The 21,251-nt window shown below is 38.5% G+C and overlaps 1 protein-coding gene across 1 annotated transcript in view; it reads left to right on the forward strand.

The window, feature by feature from the left end:
• Window positions 1-21,251, forward strand: part of LOC111863653 (serine/threonine-protein phosphatase 2B catalytic subunit 3) — a gene marked incomplete in the record, with an annotated part of 233,080 nt that overhangs the window by 187,664 nt on the left and 24,165 nt on the right. The window contains 5 exon segments of the mRNA XM_033751146.1: window positions 3,882-4,021; window positions 12,613-12,690; window positions 13,730-13,823; window positions 14,046-14,172; window positions 14,926-15,006. Coding sequence (XP_033607037.1) covers window positions 3,882-4,021; window positions 12,613-12,690; window positions 13,730-13,823; window positions 14,046-14,172; window positions 14,926-15,006 — 520 coding nt within the window.

Raw genomic sequence — 21,251 nt, forward strand, 5'->3', positions numbered from 1 at the left:
ACATTTTTTATTTTGGATACCTTTCATCCGGACACCCTATATTGGTGAAACTGTTTAGAAAAAAATTAATATAAGTGAAATTGATGTATGTGCCTTTTCCCCCCCTGAAGATCAGGGCCTAGTATGTGACAGAAGAGAATGTTCAGGGAGCCGCTGTGAAATTAATGCATACGATACGGAAGTGCCCATAATGAAACAAGAGTAATTGAATTCGGGGAGGAGACCCGGTAGGAATAAAGGGTCTTTAAGATAACACAACACTTGAAAGTTGAAGAATTTAAGATTAAGAGTTTTGTATTCTGAGATATAACGCCGTGTAGCCCTTTAAAAGTCAGCCCACTTTTCGGAGCATCAGGTCGTCTCAGTCTTCAGGGTCGAAGAATAAGTCAGGCAAGAAACCAGAGTGAAGCAGGCGTACCTGCATTTAACTTGTATTAAATCTACATTTTAAACTTAAGCCAATTTTCTAAATGTTATTTATATTAATCATGAAGAAATTTGTAAAAAATGTTGACTACTATGCTACTGCTACTACTACTACTACTACTACTACTACTACTACTACTACTACTACTACCTGCTCCTCATTCAAAAGATTACGAGTAACTGTAGTTACGGCTAGCGTTTAGAAGTGTTAATTTCGTTAACTGTAAAAAAAAAAAGGTAAGACAAAATTTCCTCTACTGGATCCATTCATACTCATATTTCTATGTTCTAGCAAATCCTGCGTTGGTAATTTGATTGTACTTGGTCTGCTGTGCACTATCTAATAGCATATATATCTGTATAACGAAATTTGTTTGTTTCAAGCAACATATGTAAATATTCAGAGCAGAAGTCATCGCCGGCAAGTTCAGCCAACGTGTATTCATCGAAGGCGTTGCTTTAGACGCGCATTCCTCGCGTTGGGTATGGGTTAACCAAATTTCGTAAAATTATTCCATTGTTCAAATGCTTTTAGACGAGATAAATATCTTATTGGAGAAATAAGCTACCAAGAACGAATTAACGTTTTATCGATCGATTATTTAGGAATTTAGAGACGAACTCATAATATCCACACAATAAATATGCTTGTCGAAATAAGTCATTTCATTCCATCAGTTTCGTTTGTTTTAAGTCCATCGGACGACGAAAAGGTTCTTTAGCGTTTAGTACAACATTATTCCTCATGAAGAAAGCAGTCTTCTGGGATTTGGCACCGTGTATATGTGGTGTTAACCGACGTTTCGGAGGAACGTATCGCCTCCATCTTCAGACAGTCTGCTTTTACCGGTTCGCACGGTCTCTTCGCTTGCAGAATTCTTATATTTTTTCTTCTACCCTTAAGATGGAGGCGATACGGTACCAAATCCCAGAAGACTGCTTTCTTCATAGTCACCGCCGTGAAAGCATCAAATCTTACATTGTTCCTGATGTACCTACGTTTTGGGGGAACCTGTAACGTAGATGCATAAATACTAGTTTACAGGGTGTTGCATCCTAGAAGACTGTAATTCACAGTCACCGCTGTCAGAACCTCGAATTTCACATATATTTCTTGGCATGCTGTTTTCTTGTGACCTTGTACATGACAGTTGCCACCTGTGCATTATACTTCACGCTTCACTTACATCTTTAAAACACTTCGTTGCCTTCTCACCGCCTGCTAAATAGTACCGTGTTTATATCAAGTTTTCCTGCCTACTCTGGCCTTGACCTCCTCAATATTCCTTCATAACAGAAGTGCATAGATGGTAGCTGAGTGCGGGAAGGGAGGGGAAGGTGTTCTACATTGCCAACCTCCAGCGGAGAGGCTGTGTGTATGTCACACGATCAATATAGCAGGTGCATCTAACCGGGCGACGTGACCCGAAACGAGAGGTCAAATCGGGTCATAAAATAACATAAATGCTATACTGAATGGTACAGTACCGCTAAAATATATTATGAAATATTCGGCTTCGCATCTGCAAGTCAGAAACAAATGAAAGCGTTCGATCTCTCTATGTTTATCTCGAAAGCGACAGTATTTGAAGTTCTCACAGCGGTGTGTGTTGTGGAATGTGGCATCTTGTACTGTGGTAGATATTTACCAGAGTTTCGGAGGAATATGCTGCCCCCATCTTCAGTATAGTACTTCTGTAATCTTAGAATGGAGACGGTAGGTTCTTTAGAAACTTTGGTAAATATTTTCCAGACTGTATGACGTCATATACCGTGTTCTTAATCGAGCAAGTTTAAATTTTAATAAAATGATGATCGTGGTAGCCCACTGAATTGCTGTGCCTATAACAGGCCGTAAAGGCCCATAGGGTTGTGAGACGTCGAGGCCCCCACATTTTCTCTAGACAGTCGGCTCACAGATGGTGAGGTCAGCCTTACGCGCTGGCCGCCTTTCCCCCCCCCCCAGGAAGATTTCTGGTACTTGTTTCTGTTAGAGGCTGAGTCGACTCCAGGGCCATAGTGCGGTTGGAAGGATTAGGTCAATTGAAAAATCCAACGACCTCATCGGGAATCTGCGACCTTCTGGCTTGTGGCATAGTGCCTGAACAAACTGCGCTACTGCGTTGCGTTTTAATTAAATATATGCTTATCTACATGGAGACGTATAAATTTAAGCGGAAGATGACGTGGTTTATTAGCTGCAGTAGGGAACTAAGGTGATCTTCGGGTGTATTTGGAAGCCCAGCGTCGATCGTTGAATATACACGTGCACGATAAAGAAATGTACCCGTAAAGGTAAAGGTAAGGGTAAAGTTGTCCCTGTGCTTAACCAGTTCAGCACTGCGCCATAAAGGCGTGTGGGGTAGTGGATGTATAGATCCACATTTTCTTGACCTCGGCACTAGCTGGAGGTGAGTGGTCAGCTTCACGTCCCGGCCTCTTTACCCCCGGGGAAAGAGCCTCCGGTACCCATTGGGTAGGAGGTTGAGTGGACCCCAGAGCCGGTCTGGACGAAGCGAAGAAAATTCTTGCCCCCAACGGGACTCGAACACCGACCCTTCGGTTGTCCAGCCCGTAGCCAGCCGCTGTACGGACTGAGCAATGTACGCGTAGCATCCATTTTATTTGGTTACCTCAAAAACCGGAAGATGTGTTAAGAAAATATTGGCAATTAGACGTGTTTTGTTCTTCTCTGCAACGTTTTCCCTTAAGAAAAATATTTACGTGCCACAGGCATGTGAATATTGCTAGCTGTATGATGAGGGTAGGAAACTAAATAGCTTTATAGCCACTTTAAGCCTACACACAAATATAAGTGGTTCATATACAGTTCTGTAGTCTGTGATAATGGCGCCGTGAAGTCTGGTGAAACCCAACCAGCGTTTGGGTCCGTAAAGATGGAAACGACATGTACCTTCAAAACGTTACTTGTTAGTTCACCGGACTACATGGCATAATGTCCTAGGAGAACTATTTGTATGAGAACCTCAGATGTAACTACAGTTCCTGCACAGCCACGAAGAATACAATTCTGCACATCGCTGCAGGTCCCTGTCACAGTGTACAGTGGCAGTATGAGCCGTAATACACTACGATATCTCTGCACTTACAGCCAGCCATAAAATGTTCCCCTGCAGACATGAATAGTATGGTTCTGCACATTGCTGCATGTCATTAACCCAAGTAGCTTTACAACCCCTCTACATCTACAATAAGCTATTGGACAGTCATGATAGAACTCGTGAGATATTTCACTCACTTCGGCTACCTCTTCATGAAGTATCTACTTACTGGCTTAGCAAAGTTGTGCGTGCATGTAGTCCAACTCTGTTACTGCAATATGGCGATGGTAACGGCAACAATATTGATTGATGAATTCAGTTCCACTCCTTTCTGATGCGACCTGGTATGTAGACTGATTATTTTATGGAACGTACTATTGTTTTTTGTTCCAGCTGGACAGATTCAAAGAACCTCCTGCCTTTGGCCCAATGTGTGATCTTCTGTGGTCAGACCCCCTAGAAGACTTTGGCAGTGAAAAGAATGCTGAACACTTCAGCCATAACAGTGTGAGAGGTTGCTCATATTTCTATAGGTGAGTAATGATATTCATGTGGTGCATTGAATTTTGTTGGGTATTGTATATATTTGCTGAACACTGTTCACTGGAATGAAGCTTGTTGTGCTGAACACCACAGTGTGGTTAGTTATCTCAGTTTGTCTTCATAAGGTCTGCTGTGAGACATGGTATTGTAGTTGAAATTATTCGTTTTTTTATTTTGTTATTCCCTCCACTCAAAAATCAGGGAAACAGAGTCTATAAACGGCTCTGGCTACTTTTGCAGCTTTTTCAGTTTATCGCTCTGTCATCCTGCCATTTGACACCACAGAAAGAAACAGTTGTTGAAGCATCATCAAATAAATCATGAAAATGAGAAGAGACTTCTTCCCTTTTGAGGGATAGAAGATAAGATCTTGTGTTATGATGGTGTCGACTCATATTTTCAATTTGCATCATTCACCTACTTCACCTTTTTTGAGCCACGCAGGTTATATACAAGCCCTGCCACTAGAATGCACCACTATATGTAAAGGGAAGAGGAGTGGGGAAGTTCTATCAATAGGAGCTTACTTGTAAGCGAAGATATAATGCCATATAGTCAGGTGAAAGTCAAGAAGTTTTTCAAAGGAATATATCACCTCCTAATGCTTGCTACCATTCAGTCCAGAAGCTTTTGTCTTCTTGTCTATTGTCCAAAAACATAAAAATTAGAATATACAAAACTATAATTTTGCCTGTGGTTCTGTATGGGTGTGAAACTTGGTCTCTGACATTAAGGGAGGAACATAGACTGAGGGTGTTTGAGAACAGGGTGTTGAGGAGAATATTTGGACCAAAGAGAGATGAAGTCACAGGAGGTAGGAGAAAACTGCATAATGAGGAGCTTCATAACTTGTATTCTTCTCCAAGTATAATTAGAATGATCAAGTCAAGGAGGATGAGGTGGGCAGGTCATGTAGCATGAAGGGGGGAGACGAGGAATGCATATAGGATATTTGTGGGAAAGCCAGAAGTAAAGAGACCACAGGAAGAGCAAGGTGTAGGTGGGCGGACAATATTAAAATGGATCTTAGAGAGATAGGATGGGATGGGATGGATTGGATTGATCTGGCTCAGGATAAGGATCAGTGGAATGCTCTTGTGAACATGGTGATGAACCTTCGGGTTCCATAAAATGCTGGGAAATTCTTGAGTAACTGCAGAATTGGCGGCTTCTCAAGAAGGGCTCATCTCCATCTTTTTTATTAGATCCTCTTCTTGTGATTAGATGCGGTCTTTTACAATTGATATTAAATCAGCACCGTAATTACTTCACCAAGTTTGGTGCCTTCTGTATGGGAGTCCATTTGGGAAACATTGTCCTGTACCTTTATCTGTTGTGTTTGTGATGAGTTGCCATGCCTTTCCCCTTTCAGCCCCGCACCAGAGCTTGTAGACAGATAAAAGTAAAGGATTCTATTCCTTCACTGTCTCTGAAACATGTAGACAAACGGAAGCACTAGTGTTTGAGCATGAGCATATATTTTACACTGCACTTCCATGGAGTAAACTTATGCATTATGTGTTGTCCCATTTGATGGGGAGAGTGTCCAACACCTCCACCACACTGTGTACTCACAAAATATGTCACTGTATGGTGATAAAACATCTAATATGGATTTACAGATACCTCAGATAAAGGTTCCTCTTTCTATCTGTGTTGGTCATACTGCGTAAAGTTGTCTGCATTAGAATGAGGATAGCAAATTAGGCATATTTGTGGAGGGCAGTGTTTTTGTAAAGTAGTCCATAAAATAAATGTATTTGGAAGTGAAATAAATTCAGATGTGAAAATGAGCTTGGATATTAATTAAAGAATACAAAGAAATAAGAACTAAATTTTATCAGGTTATAAAAGGAATATTATGGAACGTATAGTGCCAGAGCAATGCAAAACAACAGTCTATAAATTTTAGTCCATGTAAATGTGTAGTGCTGGAATATAGACACATGCAACTTACTTACTTACTTACTCATGGAGCTGAGCCCTTCTGGAGGAGCTGCCAATTCTGCAGCTACTCAAAAATTTCCCAGCATTCTATGGAACCCGAAGGTTCATTACCGTGTTCACAAGAGCCCTCCACTGATCCCTATCCTGAGCCAGATCAATCCAATCCATACCATCCCATCCTGTCTCTGTAAGATCCATTTTAGTATTGTCCACCCACCTATGCCTTGGTTTTCCAAGTGGATTCTTTCCCTCTGGCTTTCCCACCAATATCCTATACGCATTCCTCATCTCCCCCATTCGTGCTACATGCTCTGCCCACCTCATCCTCCTTGACTTGATCATTCTAATTATACTTGGAGAAGAGTACAAGTTATGAAGCTCCTCATTGTGCAGTTTTCTCCAACCTCCTGTCACTTTGTCTCTCTTCGGTCCAAATATTCTCCTCAAACACCCCTCAGTCTGTGTTTCTCCCTTATTGTCAGAGACCAAGTTTCACACCCATAGAGAACCACAGGCAAAATTATAGTTTTGTATATTCTAATTTTTATGTTTTTGGACAGCAGACAAGAAGACAAAAGGTTCTGGACTGAATGGTAGCAAGCATTTCTTGAGTTCAATTTCCTCCTGAATCAGATTTCATTCTGTTATCTTTGTTCCCAAATATCTGAACTGTGCTACATTTTCAAAGCATCTGTTTCCTATCTTTATGTCATGAGTTTGCCCTACATTTTGATGATGAGACAGCAACATAGACTTAGTTTTCTCTGTGTTCACTTCTAGACCAACCTCTTTACTTGCGTCAGTTAAAAGTTGGTGTGTTTTTCTTTATGGTATAGTAGATTTACATCATCAGCATAGACCAACAGCTGATGTGGCCCATTAAATTTCAGTCCCACCCGGTTTCCCTGGACCTTCCTAATGGCATATTCTAAAGCAAGGTTGAAAAGAAGTGGCGATAAAAGCATCTCCTTCTTTTAGACCATTCTGGATAAGAAATTTATCAGACCAGTGTTTACCTACATGGACTTTACTATACGTTTCGTTTAAACACATTTTAATCAAGCTAACTAGTTTCATGGGTAGCCCAAACTCTATCAGAATATTGTACAATACTTCTCTCCTAACTGAATCATAGGCTTTCTTGAAGTCTATGAATAGCTGATGTACTGTCTCATCGTACTCCCATTTTTTCTCCAATATCTTATGAATGCAAAAGATCTGATATGTAGTTGATCTGTTACGTCAAAACCCATACTGATGATCCCCAATAATTTCTATATATGGACTTAACCTTGTGAGAAGAATATTGGACAAAATTTTATATGAAGTTGATAGCAGTGGTATCCCTCGATAATTACTAGAGTCAGTTTTATTACCCTTCTTGTGAACTGGTACAGAAATAGACTCATTCCACTGATAGGTAATTTTTGCTTATGCCAAATAGAAGTAATTAGATTGTGGATCTTAGGACATAATATTTCACCTCCTGCTTGAATAAGTTCTGCAGAAATTTGATCACTACCTGGCGATTTATACCATTTCAATTTTGCAGTACCACTTTCAACCTCAAAAGGGCTAGGATCAGGTACTAACTGCTCAGCTGTATGGATTTCTGTCTGCATAACATCACTGACCCTATGTACATTCAGTAACTGAGAGAAGTAGTTCCTCCACCTATTCAAAATGTTGTGGGAATCTGCAAGCAGATCACCATTCTCATCCTTCACTAAGTTACTGCTAGGCTAGTAACCCCTCTTAAAGTCATTTATTCCTCTATGCAGGTCTCTAATGTTCTTGTTCTTACTGTTCATTGCAAGCTCATCAATTTTGTCTTTCAGATATTCCCTCTTTTTGTTCCTGAAATTCCTGCTGGTTTCATGTCTTATATTGTTCAGATTATCCCCATTTAACTCGCTTGGATCCTGTAACCATTGCAATTTGGCCTCTTTGATCTAATAATTTTGAGCATCGTTCATCAAGCCATGGCTTATGCTTCTTCGGTTCATAATAACCTAGACTCTCTTGGCAGACATTATTATATTCTCTATAATAATTTCCCAAGCTTTATTAACATCCACCTCAGTTTCCAAGTTTTCCAATGCTGCGAACCTATTTGAGATTTCGACACAATACTGCTCTTTACCCTCTATTTCATTTAATTTCTTGAGATTGAACCTCTCCATATGAACTCTGTGTGTTGTTTGTTTGCTCACTGCCAGTCTTTCCCTAACCTTTGCCACCACCAGGTAAATGTGCTGCCCTGAATGATCGGACATCAAGTATACTTGAGTGTCTTCTCCTATATATCAAAATATGGTCTATTTGATTGTATATCTTCCCATCAGGAGATGTCCTAGTAAATTTATGGATGTTACAGTGTGGGAACATTGTACTTTTGACAGGAAGGTTTTTTGATGTGGCGAAGTTTACTACTCTTAACTCCATTATCATGACTAATTTCATGCAAACTATCATTCCCAGTCATTATTTGAAAATGTCTTCCCTGCCTACTTTGTCATTGAAATCTCCTAACAAACTTTTCATAGGGTACTTCGGGAATTTATCAAATACATGTTCTAGTTCTTCATATAATCCATCCTTTATGTCATCAATTTTATCTTCTGTTGGGGAGTGAACATTCATAACAATGATATCACACCATCGACCTTTTAGTATTATATATGATATTCTATCACTAACAACCTGTACCTAATTCATGATTTTCATTCCCCTTTCCATAGAAAAATATATAGTCTCCTGCTGGTGCGGTGCCACCTCCATCCCATCTGACCTCCTTTACTCCCTCTAAATCTAACTTATATTTTAAGATATCTTCTGCCACTGCCCTGAGCAAACCTGCCCTATACAAACTTCGAACATTCCAGATGCCAGATCTCATATTCAGTTTCATTAGCTCAGGTCGTTTATCCAAGGAATCCATTCAGGTCCGAGGCTTTAAGTTCATTTTTGTAACATAATTATTTTTTATGGTGAGGAGTTTGAGCCCCACGCCCAACCCCCAAGCTGGAGGACCACACCTTGTCGGCTGTCCGCGACTGCTTATTCAATATATTCACAGCTTCCCTCCAAAACTGGAGGGCGTCTCCTCCATCCGCAATCTGAGGACGCGCCATGTCGTGGTGACAGGGACCCACCTAACATGGATAGACACATGCAAAGGGAAACAAAAACAAAACCCAGTCAATGGCTGTTATGTACTTAAGAAGTGAAAGGGAAAGAAGATGTGATACAAGCATAATTAAAAATAAATTTAGGAGGGAAGAAGTTAAAGCTGGAAGGGAAATGGTTACAGTGGTATGGCCATTCAGAACAGATAAAACAAGTCTGCCAAAAATGGCATTACAGTTAAAATTTAAAGGAAGAAGACACATCAGGATGGTTCAGTCAGGTACTAGCCATATCAAGGAGAGGAAAGAGCCGGCAAGCCATTGAAAGTGGAAGTTTGTGTGGAAGAAAGAAGAGGTTGGACACTTATCTTCCATCACCATGTATCAAATGGAAAGGATAGTAGAGAAGTAAAAGAAGTGTTCATAACTTTTATTGGACTGAAACTTCTGTCACAAGATTTTACTTTTAAGAGAAAGGTTAGGGAGATGAATAGTACATTTGAACCATTGCGTCATTTGGCTGCAATTTCTTGACACCAGCTGCATTTTTCTGTGAATATTATGCCCCCCCCCCAGTGTTCAGTCATTGTGAATATATGTGTTATTTATTTATGGTCTGTTTATGTTGTCAGAAGCTCTGATTATGTAGTGCTGAGCATCAGGATGGTTAGTGAATAATGAATTGAGAAAAATGTGCGAGGAAGCAATCATCTTAATTCGAGGCAGTGTCCTGGCATTCATATGGAGGAACTGAAGCACAAAAGACCTCAGAATACTGGGTCTCAAGACTAAGATTTGAACCCAGGACCTTCTGAATACAATGCCTTAGTGCTAATCAAACACAGAGTTTGGTTATGGGTGTGGTACCATCAGCCAGATGCCATCAGTATGTGAGAGGCAACTCCTGAAACGTTGGTTTTCTGTTACTTGATGCATTTACATCTGTTGATATCCTGAATCTACAGATTTAACTGATTCATAGACCATGCAATAGCTCAAGTTGTTAATTATCAGCATCACACCATTGCAGCTCAAGTTCAGCCCCAGCTCTGGTGACGTGGGATCTGTGGTGAACAAAGTAACATTGGCACATGTTCCCCCTGCCCCCCACCTTCTGAGCACTTTGGTTTCACCAGCCAGTTACCATTCTACCCATGCTGCATTCTCTCATACATGATATGGGATAGAAACAGTGGGTCATTTGTAGCTAGTGCAACAAGGGACTCTGAGAGTCTGCTCTTTTCCTTGAGGAAAAATGTGGGCAGATCACATAGTGGTGTCTGTATGTGCATGTGTGTGGTCCTTTTTCAACTTCGTAAGTAACACATTTTCACTAGAGTTAGTATGTATCTTATGTGATGGGGACACAAGCTTATGAGGTGGAATCAGCACTAATAGCAGTTTATAGATGGCCTTGAAATAATGTGTGGTAATATATCTTTGAATATTATGAAACTTTTGTGAAGAAAATTCTTCTGTAAAATGTGTAATAGCAGGTTGGTGGTTGTATGAAATCTGTGTAACTTTCTGTTGGCAGTAACTAGTGAACATCTTGAGACAAACATGTGAAGTGTAGCGCAGAGCTGGATCATAAACATGCATACAAATTCTGTCTGAAGTATTGTTTGTAACTCAATTAAAACATGGCAACAGTGGGATACTTTGAGGTTGTATCTGATGGATAAAATGTGTACCTAAGTAGTAAGCTCTTTCTAAAATGGCGGTCTGTAACGTGTTTACAATTGCAGCCAATAAAACAGAATCCATTTTTGACCATGTTTTGATCATATATGACAAGCATATGAATCCAGCATGATAAGCTATAGGTTAAATTGTCAGTGCTGGATTATAACTTTATAATACCTATAAGACATTAACAATACATGGAAAGTTTATACAATAGGGAAGTAAGCCTTATGAGTTCTTTCCATAGTTGCTTGTTATGTCTGAATTCAAGACCTGATTCCTGGTCAAAATATAGAACTTGTCAGCCTGCAGAAATCCTTCTTGATTTCTGAACTTCAGCCTATCACATCAAAACGTTAGCATTAAGATGTTATTTTAAATAAAGCTCATACCCTTGAAAATGTAAATTTTGATCAGTATACATAATCCTTTAAGGCAGCTCACTTCTTGGACAATTTGTTAATATGTAACCATACAAACTGTTCATTCGAGAAGGGGTATAGGATGCCACTCAGCCTCCTGTTGCCTTTGGAATGCAGTGAGAGACCAGGATTACGTTCATGAAGAAATTCAAAGCATATTAAATTCTGAGAATGTCCACTACTGTTCACAGCTGAGGGGATTGAAAGACTTCAAGTGATTAATAATGTGATTTGTTGACATGGGATCATTACATGATTTAAGTAGCAAATAATTTTTCTGAATGTGTATGAAGGGCACACGGTAGCGTAATTGGTTGAGGCACTGTGCTAGAAAGCGGAAGGTCGCGGGTTCAAGTCCCAATGAGGTCATTGGATTTTATTGAATTTACCTAATCCTTCCAGCTGCACTATGACCCTGGGGTTTACTCAGCCTCTAACAGAAATGAGTACCAAGAATATTCTTGGGGGTAAAGGGCAGCTGGCGCTTAAGGCTGACAACCTTGCAGATTGTCTAGAAAATGTGAGAACCTCAACATCTCACAACCCTATGGGCCTCCATGGTCTGTTACAGGGATACCTTTACTTACTTTACTTATGTATGAACTGCCTTGAATTTTTATGCATTCTTTACGAAGTTAAAATAATGATGTCTAATGTTGAAGTAATATCCATTTTTGTGTCTATTTATGGCCTGGTGTCAGCACCTGTACCATCGGACAAAATTTCTTCAAACTCAGTGTACAAGATTTGGACTGAAAGTTGTTAAACAGTCCTGATTTTCAGCCAAATTGATCCATAATAAAGCCTGGTTCTTATAAGGCCATAGATGGGCTTTTCCGTGCATCTCATAAACCATTGCACAGATGATGATGATGATGCAATCTGGTACACTGGACTTCTCAGAACATTGTTGGGCAATTCTGATTTTAGCTGTACTGATGCATAATAAAGTGTGGTTTACATAAGGCCATAAATGGACAGCTTCCTAGATTTTATTGAAATTTGATATGCCAGACCACTACTAAAATTAATCAGGCTGTTCTCATTTTCAGCCATATTTATCCACAATAATGTCTAGTGCATATAAGACCATAAGTGGACTTTCATGTGTATCCCATAAACTATTCCACTGATTTTGTTGAAACTTGTTACGGGAAACTTTCTGCATTTTTCACCTCATTATTTTCATTTTAGGTAAACTTAATAGACTTGAAAGAATTCCATTAGTGATTTTGTGCCCTACATTATGAAGTACACCCTTTCAGTATTGCTTATTCATAATCTGGTTGCCTTATAATAATTGTTGCCACTGATCAAAGCTTCAGATAGAAAAGCAGTTTCTTAGAACATATTTTAGTTAAAAGTATTTCTAGTTCATATGTATATTATCTGTTCCAGTTATGCTGCATGCTGTGATTTCCTTCAAAACAACAACCTGCTTTCCATAATTAGAGCGCATGAAGCCCAAGATGCAGGGTAAGACATCTTTGTAATTTTGACAACCTGCACCAGAATTTAGATATGTTGTTAGTGCAATGTATTCTGCATAACATCAAATAAAGAGGTTGGCTTATGGTTTTCCAACTTTTCAGTTGATCATCCATGTATTGGTACGCTGTCCTGCTAAAGAATCTCTTTATATTTGTTTGCAGACTGTCTTGAATGAAACATTCCTTAATTCTTTAGCAGGCCTTTTAACATATTTGTCTGCATCACTCATCAGAAATACAACTTATATGCATAACTGTATTTAAATTATTTGCCTGAAAATATCCCTACTGAAATATTTTCTGCTTATTTTGAGGAACTGTGACTAAATATTTTCTGGTTCCTGTTACTTCTTTGACTAGTATCTAACTTCCTGACCTGACTGACTCTATGGAGCAGACCCCCTCTTGAGAGGTTGATAGTTGTTGTCAATAAAATCCCCACTTTTAATGTAATCCAAACGTTCATTACTGTGAGGTTTGAAATTCTTATAGTGGTGAATATGAAGATTGCAGTATCCTGGGATGTGGTACTGAGGAGTGTATCCATTACATTGGTAACTATCCCCCAAACCACAAGATGTCACATTCCAGAAGAACCTAATTCTTATTCAGTACTGTTTTCACAGGACTTGCCTTTGGAACATATCTGGAGCCAGTTAAATCCAATCCTTGCCCTTAGATCCTGTTTCTTTAGGATTCAGTTTAAATATATCCTCACATCTGTGCTAAAATCTCCAAAGTGGCTTGTGACCTTCAGGTTCTCTGACTAAAATTTTAAATGCATTACTCATATCCAAGTTTATGCTACTAGGGGCATTCAAAAATCATTGACACTAAGTATTTTTTCTTCACAGTAACCATTTATTGAAACAAAATACATACAGATTATATTAGAGGTATTCCCAGTCAATGTGTGTGCACCTTTGCCATCGTTCTGGCAGCTTCCATATTTGCACAGCAAATACCACTGGTTGTATCACCAGCCCTGTTACTTGACAGGAAATGGTTTGTTTCTTTTCTTGCAGTTACCGAATGTACAGGAAAAGTCAGACAACAGGTTTCCCATCGCTCATCACAATCTTTTCGGCACCGAACTACCTGGATGTATACAATAATAAGGTATATATCTTTTTTAATTTGTATTATGAAAACTGTTTGAGATACAACACTTCATGGCAGATATATCAGTTGTGCTGAAGTAATATACAAAAGGAAATTTGTAATGAAATAAATTTTCCCATCTATACATTTCCCACTCTTCTTCTGTACTTATGTAAGTTTCCATGGGTTACATGAAACTTCAATCAGACTTTTCACTTATTTATATGTTGTGGTCACCAGGCGGCAGTGCTGAAATATGAGAATAATGTGATGAACATTCGGCAGTTCAACTGCTCCCCCCACCCATACTGGTTGCCCAACTTCATGGATGTGTTCACATGGTCCTTGCCATTTGTTGGTGAAAAAGGTAAGTTTCTGTATTATACCGCTTGCAGTACCATCTTGAAAGTATTTTCTGCTGAGTTGTGTCTGCTTATATGTGAAGATTTTTTCGGTTTAAGAAAGTACCAAATTCTTCTTTTGGCTAAGTTTGCACAGTCTCTAGAAGATCAAATCTTTGGTAAGATAACTAAACATACACCTTTTCGCTGTCATTGCAGTACTCCATATGCAATAAACTTCTGATTACCTTGGATGTGTGGTGTATGAAGTATGCCAGTTACATGAATCTGCTGGTTGCATGAGAGATACGTCCAGAAGCATAATACAGTACAGTCTGGTGAACATAACTGTACTGTTTTAAACGTGCAGTGAAAGAAGACACTAAAATATTTCAGTTCCAAACTTCTGAGCTTGTTCATGCCTGATATTCAGTTGATAGTCAGATTTTTATGCTGGCTATTGATTCCNGAGACGTTGAGGGTCCCACATTATCTAGACAGTCAGCTCACAGATGGTGGTAAGGTTGTCAGCCTTGTGCACCAGCTGATTCTTAATATGGTCTGTGCCCTTTAACTGTTTTTAACTGTATCATCTATGCTGTTTATATTCTGTTTATGTTTCTGGCTTTAATTGTCAAAGATTACTTCCGTATAGTGCCGCTTGTAGCGCTACTACTTCATATAATTTTACCTATATCAACCAATACAAAATACATGTTTCATAAATTTAAATCATCTCCTCAGATGTAAGATTTTTAAAGTTTTTTGTCCTCTTGCAGTGACAGAAATGCTGGTGAATGTGTTGAACATCTGTTCAGATGATGAACTCATGTCCGATGGTGATGATGCCCTGGAGGAAGGTATGTTTACATCATATGTATCTGTGCATATCCAGCCCCTTGTATTTCAAAGGGACTTTCCTTTGCTTGTTACTGCAGAAACAACAGGAACATTACATACTGAACAAAGAATCATTATTGGTGTAATACTGAAAACCGTAATCTCTGAAATTTATGGATATTCTGCCTATGATTCGAGTGATAAATACATAGTTCATTTTTAAAATGTTCCTTCATATGTTTTATATCATTGCTGGTGTTGTGTTGAAGTTAGGATATGCAGTTACACAGATACTATGTTGGATATTGCTATGTGGGATATGTTTGATATACATAGAGTTTTGGAAAATGGATCCTTTTCAGTTATAAGGTGTAGAGAGTGGGTGTTCCTGTGCGGGTGGTCACCTAACAAAGAGCTAATCTTTTCACTGGGCCAGTGATTTTATCCATCTAATGGGCCGAACTGAGCATTTACCCCTCCTTTCCACCTGATAATGAAGACAGATGCAGTTTCTGAAACATTGTATACCAAACATACGAACAGTGCCCAATGTAGTATTTATAGTATTTGTATAATGAATCACCCGTTTCTCACACACCATTAGAGAATCTATGATTGTGCAAATCCTTATCTCAGAGAGAGGCTGTCCACTGATGTTCACTTGTTTGGTCTTAGTTCTAGAATTATTATGCTCTTAAGTTATAAGTAGTAATGATCTTTAACAATGTACATCTAGTTTAAGTAATAATAAATTATAACTGTTGAATTGTCGGTGTTTGATCTATGAAGTCATGCACTAGATTCACATTCTTGCATTAAAGTACATGACCTCCATACCAGCAGGTAGTAACAGATTCATTGCATGCAGTGTCTTCTGATTTTGGATTGACCTCTACCACAAGGGATGTGAGCTGGCTATAAGGAGTGCACAAGAAAGAGAAGGAAGTGGTTATGTTAGAGAGGTGAATGACATGAAAGTTGAAGAGAGATATTGGATAATGATACTAGTCCTGCTGTTGACATCCAGTTGAATATTAACATTTGTATTTGATTTAATAAACGTGTAGTCATTCATTCAGTTGAGGTGGTGTCTTCTAAAATGTCACTAAAATGCATAGTCTTATAGGTTAGGTTTTTGCTGTATATTGCTTAAAATAAATGAGTATGACTTGCCCTTTCATGTGTATGTCACAGTTACCGTATTTACCTGCATAATTTATGCGCTTTTTTACCCAGAAAATCTTAAATGTGGATATTATTTTTAGAGTGTAATTTTATGCTTTTGATCGAGGTGTTTATGGGTAGACAAGATGTGGCAATACAATATGGATATTAAGACCCCCAGGCTGCATTGTGTGATTCCATGATGAACATTAAGATGAAAATTCTCCAATGCAGAATTTTTACTAACACATAATTTTCACAGAAAACATTATTATGCATTGTGGCAACACAGTACACATATTCATGCCTGTAGGCTCCACCGTGTTATTCCTTGATGATCACTGAGGCCAAATTTATCTTTGATAAAAATATCCGCAATGCATAATTTTCACAGAAAGTACAGTTTGGCAATATGGTATGGATAGTCACGAATACAGACTCAAGCACTTGATACATTGATTAACACTGAGATGAAATTGCTTGTTGATAACATTTCAGCCAGTACATAATTTTCATGAAAAGAGAATTGTATGTGATGCTGTAATGCTTTTAGTTTTGATTACTTTCTTTTTATTATGCATCAGTCAGATTCTGTCATGGATATAACTGTGGCAGGTAATTTGGTCTGAAATGTCTTGACTGAAGGTAAGAGTGCGTAAATTATGTCAGTAAATACAGTATTTGTGCCTTGGAAAGGAATGGATGTAACACAAAAAGAATTTTGGTTGGAATTAAAATCTTTTGTTTTACTACCCATTATGAGCCAAGGTTATTTAGATAAATAGAAATTACAACAGTTCTAGCTACACATGATTTTATTTGAGGGAGGGGCAGAAATTGGTGTTACTTGTTCAAACACAAAGACTTGCAAGATATTAGTGCAGAGTGGAAATAAAAGATAAAAGGTGTACCAGAAAGTTCCTGGACTGCTATTGTTGTAACTACCTCAGTGAAGGAAGATGAGAGGGGAAGCCAAGGTCACACTCCCGCAAGCGTACCGTGTCAGTCTGCCATGTGATACCTCACTGTGAACACGCATTATTTTTACATAAGGGGCTTTTTGACTTCATATTTTGTTTTGTCTGTGATGGAAGGCAAAATCAAGCAATGTGTTTGCATCAAGTTTGCATGAAGTTCAGTAATTCCACTACCAAAACACTTGAAATGCTTCATGTGACGAACATTCAGGGTGACCAGGCACCAGCAAAATTACAAAAAATGTTCAGAAAATTCAAGAACCCATCCACAAAGATTGTCACTGAACAATCCATGAGCTCACAGACACTATTGGAATCAGCTATGGAGTTTGCCAAGAGATTTTAACAGAAAATTTGAACATATGCCGCATTGCTGCAAAGTTTGTTCCCTGACTCTTGACAAATGATCAAAAGCAGGGGCACGTAAACATGCATCTTGAGCTATGAAGGAAGGATAACAAGGACCCAACTTTTACGGGTATGGTCAACTCTGACTTTTACTGTGACATTTTGAGGTGCTTAAGAGAAAATGTGTGACGAGAAGACTGGAACTTCGGCGCAACCACAACTGGCTCCTTCATCATGACAACACACTGTCCACACGTCCCCGAAAACCACAGAGTATGTGACTAACAACAACACGGTTATCATTCCCCATCCTCCCTACACTCCAGACTTAGCCCCCTGGGATTTCACTTTGTTTCTAAAATTAAAAATGAAACTGAAGGGATGACATTTTAAAATAGTGTCTGACATCCAAAGGGAATCACAAGTGGTACTCAACAGCATTAAGGAAAATGACTCCCACAGTGCTTTTGAAGCGCGGAAGAAATGATTTTGAAGGAGATGGTAGCCAAAGTTGAGTAAGTTAAGCTAGCATTTCTTTTTTGACCTAGTCTGGGAATTTTCAAGTAATTACCTTAGGTTGGTGCCATGTATGTACATTTTTTACTCTGACCAACAGCCATTTAAGCTGGAATGTCAGAAACTCCAGTATCATTCCCAGAGGTTTGCATTAAATGATGAAAAGATTAATTATAAAATAATTTAATCCTTTCTAGCCTTTGATATTATATTGTAATCATTATATCTATATAAATAAAAATGTAAATGTTGGTTTGTTAGCCCTCGAAGATCTCCGAAAGTTTTTCACCGATTGCTTTGAAATTTTGACACAACGTTGCATTCGAACACGCGCGTTTTTATATACCCATTATATAGATGTCACACCTGTGACAGGTAAAAACATGCGTCTTTTAAAACCGGAATTGGAATTTGGAATTCAGAAGAGTGTCCCCTATGGAAACGCTAGAACAGACTGTTGCATAGGAAGTAACAATAGCGATACTGTATCGAATCTCCATGGTTACGACAAATGCACGGAGCGTTCCCACAGAGACAGCACAATAACAATGGGTCGTTGCGTAGGAATTGCGGAATCAGCAAAGCAGCACATGGCTGAAGATATTTTCCTTCAAATGCACAAGGATAATTCCAATATGAACATGGATTTCACAGCAGAAATCTACAACGAGGCGTTGATAATGATTGAGGATTTGTGCTTGGAAATCGCGAACAAAGTTCTCAATCACTTGGGAATGCCATCACCGAATCGATCTGCTGCTGCTTCGTTCAGTGTAGAATTGCGTTGTGAACAAAATTACAACACGGGTGATCTTTTGTCATATGTGCAATCAAATATTCCTAAGCTAAGGCTTCAGCAAAAAAGCATATACGATCAAATCATGCAAACTGTCAGTAACGGGGTTGCAGAAATCTTCCTCTTAGATGCACCAGGAGGAACTGGTAAAACGTTCCTAAGTAGATTGATTCTGACAACAATTCGATCCCAAAATGACATAGCCTTAGCTCTTGCGTCGTCCGGAATAGCTGCAACATTGCTACCAGGTGGAAGAACTGCTCATTCCGCTTTGAAATTGCCATTGAACATGCAATTCATTGAAAATCCCATGTGCAACATTTCCAAAGGATCAGGCATGGGAAAGGTATTGCAGAAATGCAAACTTATTGTTTGGGATGAATGCACAATGGCACACAAAAAATCGCTCGAGGCTCTTGATCGATCATTGCAAGATTTGCGTGGAAACATCAGACCATTTGGAAATGCATTAATATTGCTTGCAGGGGATTTCAGGCAAACATTACCTGTAATTCCTCGATTGACACCAGCGGACGAAATAAATGCTTGCCTGAAATGCTTACTTTGTGGCGACACGTAAAGACGTTAAAATTAACTACAAATATGCGTGTCCAGCTGCAAAACGATCCATCAGCTGAGATATTCTCGCATCAATTGCTGGAAATTGGGAACGGAAAGGTGCCGGTTGATCTGACCTCAGGACGAATTTCATTGCCCCATAACTTCTGCAATTTAGTGACGTCAGAGGAAGAATTGGTTCAAAAAGTATTTCCCAATGTTGAAACCAATTATAAGAATCACGATTGGCTGAGTGAATGAGCTATTCTTGCGGCCAAGAACAAAGACATCTATGAACTTAACAAAATCATTCAGTCTAACATTCAATGCGAGGCAGTCACATACAACTCCGTCGACACTGTTGTGGAAGCAGATGAAGCGGTTAATTATCCAACAGAATTTTTTAATTCACTCGATCTGTCACAGCAATGCATGGCCAGGTACAGCTAGTGCAAAATAAATTTATTTCTATAAAGTTTGAAGTGAGGTATATGCAAATTACTGTATACATTCTTCAGTGGGTACAGCTTCTCTCTGTTCCTTAGTCTGGAGTTAGAGAATCGTTTGCAAAAAGTATACACAGTATAATAGTATCAGTACATATGATTAAATTATTGTGCATATGAAACTAACTGATTTGAATTCATTGCTATTCCTTTCATTTGGGATAACACAGATGGTAAGAATCAGTCTTTAATATATTGTCTTCATGTAGGTGTGTGTTTATTAGCTGGACTGCGCAGGTTAAATTTAATTTAACATTATTATTGTCATTATAATCTCTATTAATTATTACTATTGTTGGATTACTCTTTTTTATTTTTAAAATATTTGTTATATGTTTTGGACTTTCAGAGCACAAACCGATTGCTCCAAATATTGATTGAACGAACTTGCTTTTTCTTACATATTTTTACCCAACTTAGAGTTTGATTCACACGTTTCAACAGCCATTTTCATTGACAGTTATATGGATGTACTTTTATATACTTTGGTCCATAATATGGCGGTATTAATAAAGCCATGCGTCTGGAAAGCAGTGCTTAATTATCCATCAGTTACATAGTTCCTAAGGTTATCACAAGCTAATTGTTAGTTCATCTTAATTTACGTGATTGTTAAAGGCAACGTAAAGCATGGATAGCCCTTGTTGAACATTGTTCTATTGTTAATTTTAAAGCAATGTTAATGGGAAGGCATGTGGTTAGAAATCATGAATGTAGCAAAGTTTGATGTGTCCTTGTAAGAAGAAATAAATTGGGTTGGATTTTAATTTGTAAGTTTACATAGGAATCTTCCAAGAATCTTACAGAGCTCATGCTTAGAATGTCTTAACAGATATATTTGAATATGGGGGGAGAGCCGGGTAGCTGAAGCAGGGTCCTAATGATTTTCCTTGCAGTTAAAACAGAATGCTTCCAGATTTCTATATTTCATCTTATACTGATCAAAGATTCTTTGCCTTGAAGTTAAAACTCATGACATGTCATAAAATGTTCACATATGCAGCAAGTGTGATGTAGTTAAAATGCACAAATATAGATATTGGACATCTGTGTGCTTTAGGTTCGTGTAAGGATCTCATCATAATACGTATATCTGGATACTCCAGAGTGAAATGCATGTGTTTTGTGTTGAAAATTTTCTCTTGCCAGTATTATTCCTTATTTTTGGTTATGAATTATGTTAAGAGATGGGGCTTTTTAAACACTGATTACATTTTATGACATTATTTGTCATAGTTTAACTATATTTACACTGCGGTATTTAAAAATAAATATCTTTGTGTAAAAAAATTGAAAAATGGCTGTTCCTAACATTCTTTTCATTAGCACTTGTTATTGTTGTTTGCTCTTTGATTTTGAGAAAATATAGTAATTTTATGTCTTTGGTGTTGATGGGCAAG

The sequence above is a fragment of the Cryptotermes secundus genome, unplaced genomic scaffold (genome assembly GCF_002891405.2).
Source record: "Cryptotermes secundus unplaced genomic scaffold, Csec_1.0 scaffold234, whole genome shotgun sequence".
Classification (NCBI taxonomy): Eukaryota; Metazoa; Arthropoda; class Insecta; order Blattodea; family Kalotermitidae; genus Cryptotermes; species Cryptotermes secundus.